This window comes from Gopherus flavomarginatus, chromosome 14, assembly GCF_025201925.1.
Source record: "Gopherus flavomarginatus isolate rGopFla2 chromosome 14, rGopFla2.mat.asm, whole genome shotgun sequence".
Taxonomy (NCBI): Eukaryota; Metazoa; Chordata; order Testudines; family Testudinidae; genus Gopherus; species Gopherus flavomarginatus.
In genome coordinates this window covers 27,063,530-27,085,567 of record NC_066630.1, presented here as the reverse complement: position 1 = coordinate 27,085,567, position 22,038 = coordinate 27,063,530, and the positions used below count along the sequence as shown (strand labels likewise).

Below are 22,038 nucleotides of genomic sequence, written 5' to 3'. Positions count from 1 at the left end.
CCCACACAGCAGAGCAGGAGCTCTAGTCGGAGCGTTTCATAACCAAACCCTGCGCTCCAGCCCTGTCCCGGGGAGACCCGGGTTATTACCCGCAGCAGCGCGGGGGGGGGGTCGGGTAGCCGCGAGCTGCAGGCCTGGGGGAGCCCAGCAACGAGCTCAGGGGAGCAGCAGCAGCGAGCCGGGCCGGGCCGGGCTCGGCTCAGGGGGCGGCAGCAGGAGGACGGGACGGCTCGGCTAGGGGAGCAGCCGGGGTCGGGGGGCACCAGCCGGATGGCAGGTGAGGGGCGCGGCTGCGGGCGGGCGGGCGAACATTCCCAGCTAGCGAAGCGGGGCACCGCAGCCGCCCGCACCCCCCGGGCGCGCAGGAGCCGAGGCCGCGGGTGCCCCCCGCAGGGCAGGTCGCAGCCTGTCTCCGCCCCAGGCACTGGAAGCCCGGGATGCGGGAGCCCTAAGGGCGCGGGCCAGGGCGGGGATGGACTCCCCCAGTCTCCTCCCCCCCCCGCGCCTGTGCCGAGCCGGGGGGCTCCCCTAGGGCTTCCCCCGCCCCCGAGCACTGCCGCTGCCCCGGGCTGGGGACACGGACCGGGGGCTGCTCAGGGCTCCCCTGGGTGCGGGGGGAAACCCGGGGGGCTGCGGGCCCCTCCCCAGGGCTGACGCCCCCGCCCGGTGTGTGCGTGCGGCCGCTCGTGGGAGGGCGGCGCCGCGCTGGGCGCTCCCCGGCCGGGCTGCCGCCTTCTCAGGGGCGCTCGCCCCTCGCTTTGCTCCGCAGCGCCGCCGCCTGCTTCCCTGGGCCCCGCGCTCCGGCGGCTCTGCTCCGCGACTGGCGCTCAAGCACCGCTCCATGGCCGAGGAGGGGCCCGCCGGCTGGCCCAGCTCTACTCGCCCGGTAAGGCTGCGCGCCCCCGACCCGCCCGCAGCCGCAGGGACATAGCGGGAGGGGGGGGCGGATACCGTCACGGCCCCGGCTTTCCGGCGCTCTAATCTCCTCGTCCAGCCCCCGCCGCTGCTGCTTCATTCGGTTCATAGACCAGCGCGCTGCGAAGGGTCCGGAGCCACGCGGAGACCGGGGCGAATGTGGCGGTCCGGGAGCTCGCCCCGATCGCACTGATTTCCACAGCTGCGGAAAGTGGCTGGGCCTCCCCAGGTGCTGCACTCGTCTGTCGGCGTTAACTAGAGATTGCACTGATCTGGCCATTCCCTGAGCCCAGACTGGTGCTCTGCTTCACCCTGGCACCTTTTAGCTTCATCATCTAATATCCTTGCTTTCCATCCAAGCCCATCTAGGTGACTGTGGCTGCTTTTTAGTTCAGTGGGCTGAGTGAAACACTCAGGGTGACAGCTAGATGGACAGGGCTGCATTGTTGCATGTCCTCTGTAAAAATGTAATAGAACAACATATGAAGAAGTGATAGTGTTAAGGTGAAGTCTTTAAATATCATGTTAGGAATGAATGTTCAGGCCTGGGATAGAGGGATACCAAATCTAATTAATTTAAAAATAAAGAGTTAAAAGTAGTTTTGGATATTATAGCTGCCTCCGAGTCCCCATTAACTTTTGTGGTTTTACAATCATGTTTTCCAATCTTTTGAAAACATTTTTCTGTGCTATCTGAAAGGACCAGGCAACTAGAGTGGAAACTGACTATCTCCGTAAAGTGCTTTCAAATGCACAGAGTAAACTATCTTGGAAAATAGATTTGACATATTTTTCACCTTGTAATCGCTTTCTGTGGTAGTAACCTTTAGCGTCTAGGCACAAACGATAGTTTTCTAAAGTAACCAGTGATTTTTAGGTGCCCAAACTCATTGTCTGAAGGGGTCTGAGCTCCTGCTGTCTGATGTTCACACCTAGTATCACTAATCACTCCTGAAAATTTTGACTAGATGGGCTCTGTATCTTCAGTGAGAATTTTAGGCATTTTTTTCCATTCTTGGTCTAGCACTGGTACATTTACTTTGGTTCTTCTAGGAATGATTTAAGTACTAGTGTTGCTAATGTGTCTTCTATAGGATATTAATTCAGATTAGTGGAGCTGAATGGTAGCTTGTTATCGCATATATGGTAGCTCTTCAAATTGTGTGTTGGCTAACATTTCCTTTTTACTTACCAAAAGTCACCAGGCCTCCTTTTTGCCACTTTAAGTGTCAGACAAGTTGGTAGTGACTGGCTGCCATCTTCAGGTTGTTCAGTGGCCTACATGAAATGTATGTCTACGCTAACCACGTTACTGTGCGGCTGTGGCAGCACTGTGACATGGGCAGTGTGGATGCACTTTATTGCCGGGGGCAATAAACCCCCTCCCACCCCTAACGAGCGGTGGTAGCTTTATCACTGGGAGCATGGTTCCCAGTGATAAAGCGCAGTCTGTACTGGTGCTTTTCAGTGCTAAAACTTTTGTCGCTGGGGGGGAGGGTGTTTTTTCACACCCCTGAATGACAAAAGTTTTAGTGCTGAAAGTGGCAGTGTAGACACAGCCTTAGTGATCTCAGTCTATTTGAATGAGAGTCGACATGACAAAACCTAGCACTAATTGGTCTCCTTGTCAGCAGTCTTGACAGAGAGAATGGGGTTGAATGGTGCTTGAACTGTGGTCTCAATCAAAGAGGTGGTCCACCCCAGGAGTCATAGGTGAGACCTATTGATGTGGTGGTATACCCTGGCCTTGATCAAATGAGCTGCACACACACTCCCTCACACACTCTCTCTCTCTCTTCCCCCCCCCCCTTTGGCCTCAGGAGCACTCTGTTAGCAGATTACTGTTTGTTCTAACAGATTAGTGTTTAATAAACACTTGATAAATTGTTTTCAAGTTAAGTGTTACACTTGCTCAAGTTTTTTGGGGCCAATATTTTCAGGTTGGGTTTTTTATTTTATTTTTTTGGACAGTCCCAAATATGTTGAAGATGTAGAAAAGTTACTGTCATTTATATGGTGCATTAGTTATATATACCACTTTACAATTGCATAGGAAGATAAGGCTCTTTCACTGAAGAGCGCGTAATCTAATTTAGGCAGATACCACACAAATGACTGAGGATCAGGAACTGAGGGCTTTGGAGAAGAGATCAGCCTTTGAAGTATAAGTGAGAGAAGTAAGCACTGAGGAGGAATTTGAGTGAGAGTGAGGGTGCTTGCTTGGGGAAAGAGGGAAGCTGCTCAAAGTGGAGGGAACAACATGGAAATAGAAAGGTCAAGTGGAAGAGACAAGGGGAGCATTAGGGAGAGAGGATTGATTGGTATTCCGGCTTCTGTCTGGGGTGGAGGTGGAAATGAGTGCTGAGAAGTAGGCTCGAGCAGGACTTGGGATTTGAGAGTAAAGAGCATATGTTTGATAGGTGGAAGGCCTAGTAAAGTTAGTTGAGAGCAGAGGCAAAGTGGTTGGAATGCCAGATGATGTTCTTAGTTGCAATGTTTTGGATAAACTGGTGAAGTAGGAGGACAGAAGGTAGTTGCAGATCATGAGGTAAGAGATGATCATAACGTGGACTGGGTTTGTCATAATGTACAGAGAGGAAGGGTCAGATATTTAAATAGAGTGGAAGAAGTGACAGGACTTGGCAAGAGTGTGAATCTGGAAATGGGCTGAAAGAGAGCAGGGAGAACAGAACATTAAGGTTGCAAGCTTGCATGGTTGGGAGAGTAGTGGCTTTAATAACAGTGATAAAGTAAGTAGTGCAGTAAGGAAGAGGGTTTTGGATGGAGGCTAAGAAATTTGGCTTTTGTCATAGTGGGTTAAGGTAATGGTGGGACTTCCAGAAAGATGTGTCTGATGCAAGACTTGACAGGTGAGGAGAGGTGGAGTTGGGATTTAGTGGCATAAGTATTGTATCTGCATGTTAACTGTGGATATGTCACCTCCATAATTAGCATTGAAGGAGGAGACCGAAATGAGAACCCTATGGGTACCTACAGGTGTGGGGAGATGAGAAGATGAGACCTAGCTAGAGGAAATGCTGAAGGAGTAGTCCTGAAGTAGAGTGATAGCGCACACTGTGCTGGAAGCCCAAAGAGGGGGGAGTGTCTTTGTGAAAAGGCAATCCATGATGTTAAGGCAGGTAAGAGATCAAGGAGAATGAATAGAGTGAAGAGACCTTTGGGTTTGGCTCAGAATTGGTCACTGGAGACAATGATGACACTGTCAGTAATATGGAGAGAGCAAATGCTTTAAATTTGACACTCTCTGAAGAGGTTTGTGTATGTTTCTCATTAAAAAGAGATCCCATATGGTGGAGTACCCATATGTTTATTTCATGAAAAGCAAATTGCTAAGATGTTTGTAGTTTTAATGGAGATGGGGTCTGAAGGGTTAATTTTTCAACTGGTTTTGAAACTTTGTATTTTATAATGAAAAGGTCACGTTTGTGGATGGATATTAGGGGGTATATTTTTGGCACAGTGTGCCATGGATTGAGCCGCATGACTTCCATTAATGTTAATGTGAATAGCACAACTAAATCTATGTCCATTTTCCTAAAAATTTCTTGAGATGTAATTATATAATAGTAAAATCATTCTTAATTAGGCTTGAACAGTGACATTGTTAGGCTTCAGAGTGGTAACCAATTTATGTATGCAGTTTAAAACAATACAATTGTAATTTCAACATGTTTGTCACTAAAACATAAGAGTGAACCCTAGCAATCAAGAAATGGTGATAAGTTCTTTCTGCAGCTAAAAGTCTGGGTTGAATGTATATCCAGAATAGGAGAGTGTGCAGCTGAATAAATATAAGGTAAAAATGCTATTTTGTGAAGTCTCTCTTTGAATATTGAAGTTTTTGGTGTAACTTTTATTTTTGTTTAATACCACTATTACATATATAACTTGGAAACAGTACTCCTCCTCCTTGGAAAAATGCAGTTTGGATCAGTGTGTGGGGGGGTGTCACACTTCTGGAAGTTGTTTCAATGGCAGATCTCAAAGAAAAGGTGTGGTACTCCATGGAGCTAGGACCCAGTTTACAAATGCAGACTCTGTCTGCAAGTGGATAAGTAGTACAGACCTTTACACCTACACTAAGTTCTGGTGAAGCCAGTGGGACTCAATATATGTGAAAGGGTCAGTGCAAGTGCACCTGTTTGTGCAATCAAGGTCATGTTCTGCATGCACGCAGACACACAGGGGTTCTCTCTCAATCCGTGGGAGCCTGGGTTGCAGGCTTTGTAGACCCCAAGGACTGACTGAATTCATTTTCAGCATGCATATTATGGCTGTTATGTATAAGACGATACTCATTCAAGCAATTATATTCAAAACCAATATACCAAAGCTTTGATATTTGATTTTGAATTCCTGGTCTACTACGTTTACTTTGCACTGCTCAGGTGGCACCAAATGGAAGAATTCTGGTCATAGCCAGCAGGCAAAGAATTCGCCTCATGCAGGAGAATTTTCTGCTGGTATCAATGAGACACAGAAAGTGGAGCTGGCTCCTCCACCCTCTCACCTTTTTCCATGTCCAGACACAGATAATTATAATATCTTCAATAGTGGTTTGAGCACTGGCCTGCTAAACCCAGGGTTGTGAGTTCAGTCCTTAAGGGGGCCACTTAGGGATCTGGGGCAAAATCAGTACTTGGTCCTGCTAGTGAAGGCAGGGGGCTGGACTCAATGACCTTTCAGGGTCTCTTCCAGTTCTGTGAGATAGCATAGGTATATCTCACCCTCATCAGTAGATTTGAAAGCACTTTACAGAGGATGTCAGTATAATTATCAAATGAGCGTTTAGAGCCTACATGTCAAAGTTACCTTTCAGTCTCTTTCCATCTATTAAAAACTGCTGCACAGCTGGTTTAAAATAAGCTTTGTTGCATCACATAAGGAAAAGTGATGATTCTTAAGTTGGTAAATAAGTTCAATAAATGATCTACTGGTATTTTGACACTGGTTGGATGTTGCTCAGAAACGATCACATACACATTACACAATGACTCAATCAGTGCAGAAAAACTTGTGATTTTTTTGGTTTGTTTTTTTAAACCCCAACAGAGAAAATCCTGTCTGGCTACTCCCTGTGATAGTTTTATGCATATCTGTTTCAGTCAGTCAGTCACTCAGAAACAGCACAGAGGTATTGCTATCACCAGCACCTTATCCTGATTTCCTCTTCCATGTGTTTTTATGTACCTTGTGGAAGTAACTCTTTAATCTGATCTGTGTATTTACTTCTGAATCTTCACTGCAAATTTTTCACTAGTGTAGCTTAAATATCACCACATCTTCAGTGAGGGCCTGATTCTGTGACACATGCTCACACTGAGTAACTCTCTTGTACAAAAATAGTTCCATTAACTATGGGTGTTAAATGATATTCAGAGTGATAGCAAAGGTTACAGAGTCTCTGGAACTTGGTATTGGTTGGACTGGGTTCTGTTAAAAGTACTTGTTAGTATTAATTGCTCAAACTCTCATCACTTGCTGCTCAACAGCAAACCAATAAATTACTGTTGGATTACTTTCTTCTGCCTCTCATCTGGGTGTAGCCTTTTGCCTCCTTACAGTGATATTCCTAAAATCCAGATATATGCTACTCTTGCTCAACTCACAGCACTTCACAATGAAAGCAGTTATGCCCAGTCCTCTCCCTGCCTCAAATGTTTGGAAGTATAAGAGAATGGATTAAAACCCATTTAACATGGTTCATGAAATAGATGTTTACTTTATGTCCTTCTCACTTAGGTCCTGTTCCTTGGCATATGGTTTTAAAATGAATCCAATAACTTACTTTCTATAATTCCATTCTGGTCTAAGAGAGAGAGAGAGCAACTTGCATCTCAGCCTACTTTTTCACAAGTGTTAATTTTTTCTTTAAGGGAATTATATTCTTTTCTTGCTTTAGTTCTTCTTTCAATTAACATCTCTCCTAACAAGGTACAGTAGCATAATCTTCATAATAAAGATCAAAGAACAGATGCGCCTTCCTACTTTATTCTGTGTTTCCCATTGACCTCAAGATGTGATTCATTAATGTTGAAAAGAGTAAGTAAGAGAGATTCAGCACTTTCTATCCTCTAATCCTAACATAGGTTTTAGTGCCCTTGTTTAACTCCGTGAGTAACTTTGTGATCTTCCATGGCACATCATTTAACTCCAATAGCTTCCTCTCACCAAAGAAAATCATAAATGTTTAAAGTCCAGAAAACACGCCTACAGGTCAGATCCAAATTTCTAGTACTTCTCCATTATTTGTTATAGGTGGAAATTTAACTAAGTACTACTTTTTCCTTTCCTGGTGCTAACTTTATTCAGTTTCTTACTTATTTCAGGTGACCCTGTACCCTGTTTTACGTTTTCCTTGGAACCCTTAACAGGTCTGTTTCATGGACATTCTTAACACTTCTTTATGATTTCCTTGTTGTATGGTATAATAACTGCTTTTTTCCAGCCCTGTGTTACTACTTTTTTCTTTTTCTTTTTTTTTTTTTTTTTTTGCCCTTCAGGCTGCACAGATTATAAAATGAGGTTGCTGTGCCTCTTCTTCCTCTAATCTGCTGTCCTTTTAGTACCTCCACTTTGATTCCACATGTTCTTGGGTGGCCTTTCTTATCCCACCCCCTCTTTTGGATTTAGTGCTTTCTCTAGCTTTTTGGAAGCTGCTGCTCTCTCCATGTTCATTGTCTGTTTGGCATCAGCATGATCTGCAGCTTCGCTCTTTCTCTCTTTCATCTTTCAGAAGATCTCTGCTGCATATGGTGGCCACCTTTCTTTAAAACGACTTATGCAATCACTCTTTCAAACACTTAAGCAACCTGCCAATCTACCATCTCACCTATTCTTATCTTCAGTATCCCCCCCCCCCCCTTCAAGGTCTGTCACTCTGCATGATTAATTCAGAATAAATAGGATTGGCAAACAGTTTTGGTTCTTATATATTGGCTTTCTGTGGGTCCTAAAGTTTTTTTTTCCTCTCTGCTAGAAAACCTGCTTCTTTCTCTCTCTCGGCACCATCCCTTGAGCACTGTCTCTTTCTCTGCTTTTCTGTCTTTGTCTGTTGTCTCCAGGGCCTCCACTGTCACATCATACAGTTCTTCCATCATATCTGGCATTTCTGACCTGATCTACCTCTCTTGCTTGCCTGCATTTTTCTCATTAGTTTCAGAGCATCTCCTACTGATTCTGTCAAGCCATTTTTTTTAAACATTTCCCACAGCTTTTCTAATTTTTTTCCCAAGACTTTTAAAAATGTCCTCTAACAACTAAAGTGAACTGGTGGGGTTTTTATGTGTTAGCTTTCTTTTTTTATTTCCTGTAGTCTTTCTTAACAATCTTCAATCCATCACATTTGTATTACTTCCCACCAGTTACAGATGTATTTCTGAAACTACTGAGGAATGGCAAGATCCCATGTCAATTTGCTTTTACAATTTGTGATTTCAGTATGCTGTAGTTAACTGAGGGTAACTACCATGTAACTTTTGGATCCTGAGCTTTTAATGTGGTATGTTCCAATGATGCTTCACTAAGAGTTTATGCTGACAGCATGTTCTGTATTGCCTTGAGCTTCCAGTGTATAGTTTTAACAATTTTAACCTAGTGACATTCTCTTTCCCAAGGCCAGGTTTCCCGGGAGATTTTTCCCACATAGACACAATTCTCTCTAACTGGAGCACTGACATCTCTTAGCAAAATTAGCTCATCAGGCTTTACTACTATCTATGTGACACTCCCCCACATACAACACACACAGTGTTCATTGTAAACCCCTCCCTAAAATTGTTTGTACATAATCTAGGTAATTCTATTATTTTCATCCCCATGATAGCTGACCATATAGATTGTATTATTATTGCAGTGCCTGAATTTGATTTTAGTATACTAGATACATGGAACCCAAGAGACCAATGGATTCTACTAACAGTTTTGTAAACTCCTACTTCCCCCTTAGTTTTTCATGGGAAATGTAATGAAAGAACAATTCCAAAATATATTTCCAACTATAAAATGATTGAGGGCAAAACTTAATGTCACCAGCAATAGACCTTATAATGCATGTAAGATGTATCCACATTGGTAGGTGTAGACTATTTGACATAAAAGCAGGAATGTTGTTTTTGTTAAAATAACAATTTAGTTAATGTTTTTTTTTTATTCTGAGTAAACAGCATTAGGCAACTTGTTATAATTCTCTGCCATTGCTAGAAAACTGGACAATAGAGCACTCAGGTACCACGGTGATGAAAATTCCTACATAGTGAGATTGGGCAATAGACTATTGTTCATGATAAGAGACAAGCAAAGGAATCAATACAGCATACTCATGCTGTTTTTGTGAATACTTCCCAAATAATATATATATAACACTTTTATTGACTAAAAGTACAGTGCAACAAATAGGAACTGCAGTTTTGAGTATCTGTGCAAAATAATGCCCTTGGGTTGTAAAATTTGGGTAATTGTGAAATAATGCATTTGACATATATCATGATCTTTGTAATGTGGTACTGTAATTACAGTAGGACATAGGGAATCTGGAGGTGTAAGTTTTGTTACCAGCTGTGCTACAGGCTCTCTGTGTGACTTCAGGAAAATAACTCCTGTGTGCCAAATAACTTCTCTTTTCCATCTGTAAAATGGGATAATAGAATTTTTGAGGCTTAATTTATAGCTCTTTTGTGACACTGTCACCACCCCCTCAGCAGTCTCATGACAAGGCCGCAGACAAACTGCTCTAACCAAGCCATCTTTATAACTGTGTATGCCCTGCAATTACTACCTAACTGCATGTTGCAGTTCCAACTTCCTGTGCAACTGTTCTTCAGGTTGTTATTGCGAAGCTATTGTTAAAGGAGAAATCCATTTTAAAATGTAAAATGCTGTAGTTTTTAACTGGCACAATAACCCTTGTTCTGTCATGCTTTCCTCTTTCCTGCGTCTAATAACCCAATAAATATACATACACTTAATGGATTAAGAGTCAGCTGTTATACTTTCCTAAGTGTTTCACACCTGTTCTGTTTCTTACCATCTACCAAGTGATATAAAACAGCTTTTATGGGGACAAATGTCCCCATTCCTTTCCAGGAGCCAATCAGAATATTTATCATACACTGTGTTAGGTTGTTAAGTTCTGCCCCTCACTATAGTATCCAGATACTGTGTGTTGTCCTGTCCCCATCTAGCTAGTATGGTTAAAAGGTGATCTTAGTCAAGTCCTCACTGTTTCTAGTAGCGCTATTCCTGTTCTGTTGGTTAAATTAAACCAGAACTCCCTAACCTTGCTATCTTGAGTTGTAGGTATAGTGGTCAGACTCTGTTTAGGTGGTGCCATCCTCAAAGATGACAGAAGAGGTGGTTTCCCATCACAAAGGGCAAAGTTAAAAACTCCTATGAATCCCACCAATTGGGCTAGTGTCTTTGATTATGGCTGCAAGGATGCAGGAGTTATGTCAGTATATGTCATTGCTTGGGAGAATGGAAGGAGGAGGGAGTATACATTGGGATGCCTTTGCTTTGTGGCATCTGTATAAGAAAAAAAACCACTTTGCAGTTTTCCTTTGAAATAGAAATGTAGGGCTGGAAAAGATCTCAAGAGGTCAGCTAGTGCATCCACCTGCACTGAGGCAGGACTAAATATACCTAGACCTTCCCTGAAAGGTGTTTGTCCAACTTGTCTTAAAAACCTTCAAAAATGGGGGTTCCACAACCTCCCTTGGAAGGCAGTGCATAACTATCATTATAGTTAGAAAACTTTTCCTAATCTCTAACCTAAAATCTCCCTTGCTATAGAGTAAACCGATTACTTTTTGTTCTACCTGCAGTGGACCCGGAGAACAATTGCTTACCCTCTTCTTTGAAAAAGCCCTTAACATATTTGAAGACTGTTGTCAGGTTGCCCTTCCATTTTCTTTTTTCAGGATTACCAATGCCCATTTTTATCCTTTCCTCATATATCACATTTTCTAAAAATATTTTATTGCTCTCCTGTGGATTCTCTCCAGTTTGTCCGCATCTTTCCTAAAGTGTGGTGCACAAAACTGGATGTGGTAGTCCAGCTGAGGCCTCACCTCCCGTGTCATACATGGGACACTCCTGTTAATATAACCCAGAATGATGCTTGCCTTTTTCGCAACTTCACGTTGGTGGCTCACATTTAATTTGTGATCCACTATAACTCTGAAATCCTTTTCAGCAGTACTGTTGGCTCTCCAGTTATTTCCCATTTTGTAGCTGTGCATTTGATTTTTTTTCCCCTTCCTTAGTGAAGTGTTTTGCATTTGTTTCTAAATTTTATCTTGTTGATTTCAGGCTAACTCTCCAGTTTGTCTAGGACACTTGGAATTCTAATCCTGTCATCCAAAGTGATTGCAACCCCTCCCAGCTTGCGGTCATCCACCGATGATATAATTGTCATTCACACTAATTCATCACCCAAGTCATCAAAGTTCGGCTGACTTGTCTATAATTTTCTGGGACTTCTTTATTCCCCTTTTTAAAGATAGGTGCTATGTTTGCCCTTCTCCAGTTTTCTTGGACCTCACTTGTCCTGCATGAATTATCAAAGATAATTGCTGATGGTTCTAAGATTGCTTCAGCTTGTTCCTTAAGTACCCTAGGATGAATTTCATCAGGCCCTGCCGACTTGAATATGTCTAACTTATCTAAATATCCTTTAACCTGTTCTTTTCCTGTTTTGAGTGTGTGTTCCTTCACCCTTGTAGCTAATACTGTGTTAAGCAGCTGGTCATAATTTAACCGTTTTAGAGAAGACTGAAGCAAAACAGGCATTAAACACTTCAGCCTTTGTGATGTTACCCACTAATAGCTTTCCTTCCCTGCTAAGTAGTGGACCTCTGTAGGGAACTCTGTATTATCTTGCTTGCTAAATTCATTGTGGGGAACCCTGAAATGAAGAGGAGGATTAGGCATTATTTTGTGAAGGGGAGAGCGTCTTAAATGAATAGCTGAATAACCTGTTCCCTTATTATGTATGGATTTTTAAGAAGTTGTTGTGCCTTTCAGTGTACTTATTCTCACATAAAGGGGATATTTCTGAAATTTTGGGGGAATTTTAAAATCCTAATTTACTGAAAGATGTAATAAAAAGGGGGAAATAAATGCTTTAACACAGTCCATTGTCACATGCAAAATCCTTGATTTGTTAAAAGAGCCATGTAGAGAGGAAGCATTTTATCTTAATCTCACTGGGCTCTGTTCAGCAGAAAAGAACCACAGACTTTTGTGGTGCAGAAGTGCATACATCTGGCTCTGTGGTGGGTGTCTCCCATAGAGTTCTTGCTTAAGGTTGGAAAGCTTATACATTGAATCAGTAGGGCCCAATTATTAGCTTCCCCGCCACCCTCTTCCCATAGTACTGATTTTTGTGCAATCACATCCACAGTCACTAGTCAGGTGTGCCCTTCTGCTTGAGAGAAACACTGAAACTTTTTAATTCCGAGAGTTCTATTACTTGTGGTTTCTTTTTTAAAATATATCATCTTTCAGGGGTGTGTGTGTGTGTGTGTAATGCACAGCTATATATTCTCAAATAAAATACTTTAAATGAAAGTTACAGTTGCTTCAGTAAGTACTTTGAACCTTTATACAAAAACAATTCAAACAAACCTAAACGTTAAAGTTATCAAAATGACAAGTTAAGGTAATTTACAAAGCATATTCTAATACTACTTACTGCTGGTAAGCAAATGTATGAGCTGTGATTTACGCATTCCAATAGCCTTACCTCTGACCCATAAAATAGATGTATAAATACTTATTGGAGAGGCCTACACCAGGAGGTCTGCAGCAGGGGAGCATCCACTACATGGTTTGAAGGACAAAAAGAAAGCAAAGTAGTGCGCCATACTGCCACTTGTGCACCGTACCTACCGTAACTTTGAGATCTCAATTTTATTAACTTAGTCCATAGAATAGGGGTTTTACTATGCTTGGGAGGCTCTCATGTACAGGGACTGCACAACTACACAGATTGCTAAAGAAGTATTTTAGGGTTACAATCCTGGGACGCATTCATCACTGTATTCCACCAACTTCTGCTAGTTGCAAAAAACTGCCTGCAGCGGTGCCCGATAGTAGCGAGCCCGCTGCGGTGGGACAGAAGGGATCAGGAAGGCAAATGGCACAGTTCAGAAGGTGATATGGCCAGGTTGCCTGAATGTTGCTGAGTCATATATCCTCCATGCAGCTTTCCTTGTTTGGGCTCCTGTGAAAAATGCAGAACCAGTGTGAAGGGCAGCCATGAGAACAGCATATGGCCTCCCCTCGGGATGCATGCGCACATTATCACAGCTGCCTAAAGGTACAGTAGCTCATGTTTTAAATTAAAATGTGCTAGTCTGTATAGATATACATAGCTATCCCTCACCTGCAGACACTGTAGGAGGCGTGGCTGGTGCAAGGGTTTGTGTCTGGGTCTTCCCTGTGGTTTGCTGTTTCTCAGCTGCTCTGTTGGCCCTTTGGAGCAATTGGCAGCTGGTGCAAATTAGAGCAGTCTTCAGACTTTTCTATCTTATGCTGGCACACGGTCGTCTGTACAGTTCTCTTCTGAGTTTTACTGTGTGCTCCTTGGCCAGAGCCTGGAATCTGGACCTCTTAAGATTAATTTCTAATTTATGTTTCACCACTTCTGTTTGCTTTCTTCAGTTCATTCTGCCAGGAAGAACAAGGAAATACTCAGTTCTCTTATACTTATACAATGATGTAGTGTTTGGGCCTGCAAACATGGCAGGGACATATTTAAATTTAAACCAAAAAAAGTAGTTTTTATCTTGTGATTTCTGATGTTCGTGTGTTTTGTTTATTTTTTTCATATGCAAAACCCTAACTACATGATTGTGTCTCTTAAGTTTGTAAGAATGATAAGTTTAATTTAATTTGTCCTGTTTATTCGTTTATGCTCCCAGTTGTCAAAATACCTTTTAGTGTCTTTTCTTTGTCCTTTCATGAAAGCTCTTTTAATAGTTTTTAAAATAAAGATGTTACATTGATTTTTCATGTAATGGAAAGATTAGGTTTTTACTGTAATTCTCTTGATAACCCTCAGTAATGAAGTATCATATAAAAGGCTCTCATCTAAGAAGGCAAAATCTTCCTTAAAGTTAAAACACAATTCTTTTGAAGAACACTTATTAGCTCTTATACAAACTCTCTTTTCTTTATCTTTAGTGTCTTTGTTTGAGGTATGACTTCATTTTTGATCTTCTGTCATCTTTTATCATCTTTGCCCAAGCTTTTATATTGCAATTTTTTAATTCATACTTTCAGTTTTCTCTTATATGAGTGTTAAATGTATTAGATTTTTTTCCTCTAAGATTAGCTTTCTTCTCCCCACTTTTTAGGTCCATATGTTGTTTTTTTCCTCCTTAATTTAAAGCTTTACCTGCTTCAATGCAGTCTCTTCCTTGCATCATATTATTCCATTTCCTGCTAATTAGCATGGTGAAATTTTATTAAAAGTTTCTTTTTCCATCCACAACATCTCAAGGCTTGTGCCTATGTGAAACTGGCAGAGAACAGGTGTCTGGAATTAAAGCATACAGCTTTATAAACACAAACTTTTAAAAATGAAAAGTACTGTTTTTCAGGAACAAATCTAGATTAGCTTCCCAGCTGTTCTTTAGGAAAGAAATTCTTGCATAATTTTTGCTATTTTTGCTATACCAGATCTCATAAATCAGGTCAGTAGTTGTGGAGGAAACCTCTAAGAAACGGATGCTTTGGGAAAGTGTTGGTGATTCCTTCGATGTTGCTTTTCTCTGTTCTTCTGGAAGTGTCCTTTTTTGGATGGGACACAGAAGAGATTGTCTGAACATTTAAAGATACTATGGGACTTCTTGCCAAGGGTATGGGGTCCTGGCCAAATAACAGCTTGGATAATTACATGCCACCTGTTTGAATCCCCAGTGAAGTTTTCATTGGATGTGGTGGGTTTTGTTCACTTTCTGCCCTAAACAGTTGTGTAGTGCTGCTGTGTGTGTCATTAAACAGCTGCTATATTCCACCCCAGGGATGGCTGAAATTCAGCTGTGGATGAAGTAAATGATTCCTGTATCTGGTGGCTTACCTACCACTTCAGGGGCACTGTGAGGCTTAATTAATAAACATTTGCAAAGGGGCTTGAGATTCATTGATAGGTGAGTAGCTGGAGAAATACAAAAGTATTGATTTGAATTTTCGTTCAGTTCGGTGAACAACAGAGAGGCTTCTCCCTTTACATGCAGTTTTTGTGACAGGCTCCTTCCTTCTGCTGAAAAGCTATGTATTTTTAATATACAGACACTGCCTGGATTACACAAACCCAACTCACACAAACCTGTGCTTACAGAAAAAGTTCTGTAAGCCTTTTTTTTTTTTTTTTTTTTTGGTAATTGTCAGGTATACGTCCCCAACTTACGCAAAATTCGACTTGTGCAAGGTGTTCCAGAACAGAATGCTTGCATAAGTTGGGGAGCGTCTGTAATGGATGCAGTGTTAAACTCTCTGATGATAACCTATGCCAGATTTCACATGAATGAGGTCCCACCTGTGAACAATGAGGCTCAGCCAATTGGAAACTTGCTGTATCTGGCCTCTGTTCAAACAGCTGCTGCTCTGGTGGTGATTAAAGCAGAAGTGGTTGGGTGGTGATCATTATTTATTCATTCTTTTGGTTTATACACACAGCTATCTCTAACTTCCTAGGCACTTTTCAAACTTTAAAAAACATGTGCAGTGATCAGATTCATACTGACATTACAATTTTTCAGCCCCAAATACGATTCTCCATCAAGATAAAGCCCTCTACTCTCAATCATCCTCAAGAAAAAACTGTTAATGTGTCCTGAAGGTCAATAGATTCAAGCTCCGGCAGACTAAGCCAGGAAGCAAATTCCAGAGTGAAGGGCCCTCTGCTGAGAATGACTTGTCCACAGCTCCCAGATGAACAATTATCCAGGTGATCTCAAGTATTGAGATACCACCCAGAAAGAGGGGGTGTCACAGATACTGAGAGTCCACATTAAAAGATTCAAGATAGCAATTTGAATTGCACCTGGAAAGAAAGCAGCAGCCAATGCATCTTCTGGAGCATGGGTGTAAATACCTCCAAAGTAAGCTGGCAACTGCATTCTGCACTAGAGGAAGCTTCCAAGTGTGCCCTCATATAAAATGCATTTCAGTGACTTGTTTTGGAGGTGACAAAGGCACAAGTATTGATGACTAGGTCCACATCTGAAAGGATAGGTCTCCTTGCCAATGGCAGACTCAAAAAGTGTACTCAGCCACAGTTGCTCACCGTACAAACAGTAGCATCTGCAGGTTCAAGAGGGATCCTTAGTTGCAAATCTGAATAAAAAAAGACAGGCATATTCTCTCAATGGAAGGGTAGGTATTGCCTCCAACACTCAGGTAAGTGTGCTGGAGTGGTAGGGAAGTTAGTGGCTTTTAAAGAAGTCCGTGGGGCATGTTCAGCAAACCAATAGATGGTTGGGGAAGCAGAAATAGGATGAGGGAACTGTAGTGGTGGCTGTGACAAGAATAGGGGTGTAGAAAGTAGAACTATCCATGTATTAGATGAAAGAAAAAAGTGGAAAAATGTGAATGTTGGGGCTGTGCACCAAAGGAAAGAAGATGTTCTGCATAAATCTACACAGTCCATTTGAGATTCTTTGTTGTGCTTTTGCTGTGTCTCTACAAGATAATGTTATCGCTCTCATACTGGGGGTGCTTTAAGGGAAACATTCTAGACTTGTGGAATGTTGTAAAGGAGTGAAAGTGACAGATGATGGGTGTGAGGCAGGAGGCCAAATTATTCTTCTTTGTTGGTCCCTTTAAAACATAATGCTACTTTTTTTGTGCAGGTTTTATAAGTGAGCTCCAAGAGGAGAATTTATAGTTTTCAAAGTTACTCTCTCTAAGGACCTGATCCAAAGCACACAGAAGCCACTTGGAGTCTTTCCACTGACTTCAATAGGATTTGGGATTTGAATTAGGTCCTAAAATGCAGGAAAAGCCAATATTAGAAGAGGCTTCTGAACCAGATAGAAGTTCCTCTCATATATGCGTAGACAGAAAGCATTTGTTCAGTTGATTAATTGTCATTTATTTCAAAATCATATATGCCAATGGGACAGTCTTCCCACAGATTTTGTAGGAAGTGCATAAGGCATGCATTAAAGGAATGGCTATTACATAGGTGATGGAATCCAAAAGAACTCTTTTAGCAAACCAGTTAATCTTGAAAAAGAAACCAGAATTCCTTCAGCAACTGCTGATCTTTGGTGCTTCCCAAGAAAAGCAAGCTCAAACTGAATGATGATGTTTTTGTGGTACTACAACTACAACACTAATGTATAATATTGTGGAGGAATAAAAAAGCTGGCTTCAGCAACTAGCTCTATTCATGTTCTCAGGGGTGCCTCAAATCCATCAAACCACTGAACAAGGAAAATTGCCCATTTTCTGTTTTAAAATCCAGTATAGCTGTACATAGATCTGTAGGTTTTACCAAATTGGATTAATACATTAATTAATCTTGATGAATAAAATACTAGTGAAAGTCTTAGCACACCAACTGTCTCTAGCCCTACCACTACTCATTCATGCTGACCAGTCTGGCTTTATTCAAAGAGCAGGCACAATTCATAACAATTTCACAAGCATTTAAGCATATTGATCAAGTTAACCAAGTGAATTAATGTGGCTGCCTCCTAGCATTGGATGCAGAGAAGACATTCACCAGGGTTCTTTGGGGCTATCATACAGTCATAGTAGAGAAACTGAATTTTGGACATCAGTTTGTAACCTTCATCCAACTGTTCTACAGTTTTCCTTCATTTGAATGTCACCTAATATCAGAAGCTTTCTCCTTAAAGAGCACCATAAGGTGAGGGTATCCTTTGCCACCATCTTCCCTTTGCTGTTTCCACTGAACCAATTGCAATAGCTGTCAGAGGTTCTCTTGAGACTCAGGCCATGCCAAGCCGCTATAAAGAACATAAATTGTCCTTTCCAGTTGTGACCTCTTGCTTTATGTCTGGAAGTAGAACCTCTGTATTAAAGGCCTATGGCACTATAAATGTCCATGTATATTTAACCAAGGCTGAGATGAAACCATTAGGTACTAATTAAGCATATTCTAATTTTTCATGTCAATAATTCTGTCCCCACCCTTTGAGGGATTTGGACACTTGGGGATACAAATCTCACCCAATTTAATCAAACTCATCTATAACCCCTTTTATATAGCTTACATTGTGACCCTCAAATTATATGTTTTTTCTTTGTTTGCTTGATTCAACTTGATAAAAATGAATGATTTTCCTTGAATGTAACAGTTCCGGCAAATCCTCCCACTTTGACTACCTGCAGAAATTTTGTGGCATAGAAAGAGACAGATAATCAGCTTGTTGAGGTTGTCACAGTAGAAGGCAACTACACCTGTATTCCCCCTGCATGGTCTCTTGAGGGCACCCACTCTAGGCTTCTGGATCCTCAGCTGTCACTTCTCTTGGGCAGAGAATTTTTCAAGGACAAAGTTTAGTTATGGCCACATCCCAAGTTTCCCTAAGGTGGTGTTTCACATCAGCTAAGTCATCCATGTCCCCCCACCACCTTTTTTTCCCCCGAAGCCACATCAGATTAGGGAGGATGCTGCCTTCCATACTCTTGACGTCAGGAGAGCATTGTCCTTCCATCTGGGCAGAACCAAATCATTTAGAAAGTCTCCCAGGCTGTTCATCTCATTTTCTGTTACATCCAAAGGGTCCACATTCTTTTCCCAGAGACACTTGAGGTGGATTTTGGGGTGTATGATTTCTTGTTATGGATCTGCCGATATACAACCTCCTCCTAGGGAGTTAGCCCATTCTATGAGGTCTCTGTCTACCTTTATAGTATTACTTAAACATATTTCCATTGCTGAGACATGAAAGCTGCAACTTAGACTTCGATACATACTTTTCCCCAAGAATTATGCAGTGGTTCATTCTTCTAGATCGGATGCAGTCCTTGGGAGTGCAGAGTTGGCTTCAGCACTGGACTCTGCTCCAAAGCTCCCTACTGCAAGGATACTACTTGGAAGTCACCTGATGGGAAGCAGCCATAGGGACACTACTCGAAGAAGAAGGAGAGGTTACTCACCTTGTGCAGTAACTGGAGATCAAGATATGTGTCTTTATGGGTTCTCCAGTACCTTCCTTCCTTCCCTTTTGCTTCAGAGTTTCCTATGTGGTGGAGAAGGACCTGGGGCAAGTTTGCCTGTGCAGCCCTATCTATTTTTGATGCCAAGCATGAGGATGAGTTGGACGCATGCATAGGCTGAATGGCCACTGCTGTCGAAATTCTCCAATCAGAGATGCCTGGGGTTTATGTGCACCTGAAGTGGATCACTCACAGGCACATGCATCTCAAAGAACTCCAGTTACTTCACAAGGTGAGTGACTTCTCCATCTTGTGTAGTGAGTTCTATATATTATCTCCTTGCTTCCAGAGCAACAAGATGAGAAAATCCTCAAATACCATGAAAACTCTTAACATCATGCCTTCATCATTCACTATTCAACTAGTCTCCTTTTTGTTAAAAAATTATCTACAAGGTGAAAAAAAATGGTTTGTGCCCATTATTGCTGCTTTATCATGTAGAAGGTGCTTAAAAGGTTTGTTTTCTGCTTGTTTTTTACATTAGAAATTTGAGTTATGTTCTGTCTGGAAAACGTTATGATGACTAGAGAACTAGTGAAATGGTGACAACACAAGAGCCAAGAGAAGGAATGCGGAGTAAATGAGAGGGGAAAGGAATTTGAAATAGCTGTGCTAAAATTCGTGTGTGTGTGGTTAATACTTGTTCTTCAGCTGACATTTGGGAGAAAGGAATATTTTCCTTTGTCTTCCATTAAAGTGTTAAAGTTAAAAATATATGACCTATAAGTCATTCAGCAAGATCTGTGAAGAACAGACTTGAGATATCCCATGTTTCTCAAGTATAAAACAAGCAGGGAAAACCTCAAACCCATCGGGCTTTCTTTGATATATAAGCGAAGAAAAAAAATCTCTGCAAGTCTTTCAAATGGCATCTTGTATATTTATCTGGTCTTCCTTTCGTTTACATATTCCTAGGCTAATCTTACAGCCCTTGCAGCAGAAACTCACAGACTCTGTTTCTGTGGGTTATGTCCTGCATAACAGTATAAAAATAAACTGCCTTTCAGTTCCCCAGCTGATGTAGTAAGGGTGCAAGTGAGGTGCGCCAACTTATGTCAGAAGTGTAGTTAAGGTCCTTGAGCACAGTTATGGCAGTGTGGTTAAGGCATGGCAATGACCCATCTGGCACTCCCTTTTTTTCTTCCTTGTTAGTGTCTTGATATCTTTCCTTTGAACCGTGTAGTCTTGGTTTTGTTTTAATTTGTACTAGTCTTAAAAGAAAAGTCTAGAGGGAGAAAGGAGATGGGCAGAGGATTGTGATGGTGGCGGCAGCAGCAGCAGGAGGTTGTATTCAGAAAGGTCTGGATGCACATGATTAGAGCCCTGTGCAGATACACATTTGGTATCCGCATCCAATCTGTGATCTGCAAAAATGGCTCCTGGATATCCACATCTGCGGATATTTGTGGATTTGCAGGGCTCTGCACATGATCACAACCTGTTTTCTTCTCTGTGGACTCTAGCTATTCTTTCCTCCTCTGATTGTCTGATTGCTTTGACCTCCTCCCTCGCAATCTCTCTGCCTCAGGAAGAGTTTTGACCCTGAAAAGGGAGAAGTGGCAGAGACTCAATGAAATCCATGGCTATGGATATTGATTTTATGTGGAAGGTGCTTGGATGGCACTATAAAACCGTAGGTAGATTCAATCCCTCCACTGCCAGACTCCATGCTTCTTCCATCTCTCCTGTCTTTCTCTCTCGCTTTCTTTCCTTTTCAATGTCCCGTGTCTCTTCCTGCCTCATCCTGTTTCCTATTCATTCACCTGCTGCACCTCTCCCTGCCATATGTATGTTGTAGCAATGTGGGTCTCACCCCTGTGGCGCCTCCTGCTGGTCTCTTCCAGGAATTAACTCTCCAGCCGTTGGTGCACCCTCTGCAGGCTGGTGATCCACCTTACCACTGGCCCCCGTGTCCCTCCCAGGACCTGGTGCCCCTTTATCTGGGGTGCTACCTCCTGGCAGTAACCCCTTTCTCTTTGGGTCTTCCCTCCCCAGGGGCTCCCACACCCACTATCCCCACCTTGCCTCAGTATACGGCTACTGCCGGACATTGTCTAGCTCCCGCTCCTTGGGGCAGACTGCAGTATCAGCCTACTCATCGCTGGCAAGATTGGGTTTGGACCTGCTGCCTTTGCCTACCCTTGGGCTGCCCTCTGCAACCCCCAGTACCTATTTGCCTTTTGCTAGGCCACAGCCTGGGGCTTTCCAGGCTGGAGGTCCCCAGGTCCTCTGCCTTTCCCCAGCCCTGCTCCACTTAGGTACCCTGTCCCTGCAACCTGGCCCATCTCCCTCCACAAACAGAGACAGACTGTTGAGCTCCTGGCTCCCAGCCTCTTATATAGGGCCAGATGAGGCCTGATTGGGGCGTGGCCCAGCTGTGGCTACTTCCCCAATCAGCCTAGCAGCTTTTTCCCCTACCACAGCCCTCTCCCCGGCCTGTCTTTAAATCCCTCAGGGCAGGAGCGGGTGACCACCCCACTACATATATGTACAGTGATGAACATGGGACTAGTGGGAGTTGTTTGCCGAACTGTGCCCTAAATGAGACAGATCCAGTACATGGGCAAATAGTTAAAATGCAAGAAGGCATGGAGATAATGTTGGTGAACTGCTCAGTATGGGAAAGCTGCACAAAAATAGGCCTAAAAAGGTTTTAAGAAGGACTTTGAACCATTTTTGAGAACTAATTTTGATCTAGTTTGGACAGCACCTTCGGCTCACCCTCCCAAAGCACAATCCTATTGTACTTTCGTAGAATCATGGAATATTAGTGTTGGAAGAGACCTCAAGAGGTCATCTAGTCCAATCCCCTGGTCAAAGCAGGACCAACACCAACTAAAGCATCTTAGCCAGGGCTTTGTCAAGTCGGGCCTTCAATACCTCTAAGGATGGAGATTCCACCAC

General features: G+C 42.5%; 1 protein-coding gene across 1 annotated transcript in view; it reads left to right on the top strand.

Annotated features, from left to right (window-relative positions):
* Nucleotides 1-233: 233 nt before the first annotated feature.
* LOC127034360 (plasmanylethanolamine desaturase-like) overlaps nt 234-22,038 on the top strand; it is a 70,178-nt gene continuing 48,373 nt past the window's right edge. Inside the window, exon 1 of the mRNA XM_050923125.1 lies at nt 234-277. Coding sequence (XP_050779082.1) covers nt 271-277 — 7 coding nt within the window. The 5' untranslated portion in view covers nt 234-270. The remainder of the gene's footprint in view (nt 278-22,038) is intronic.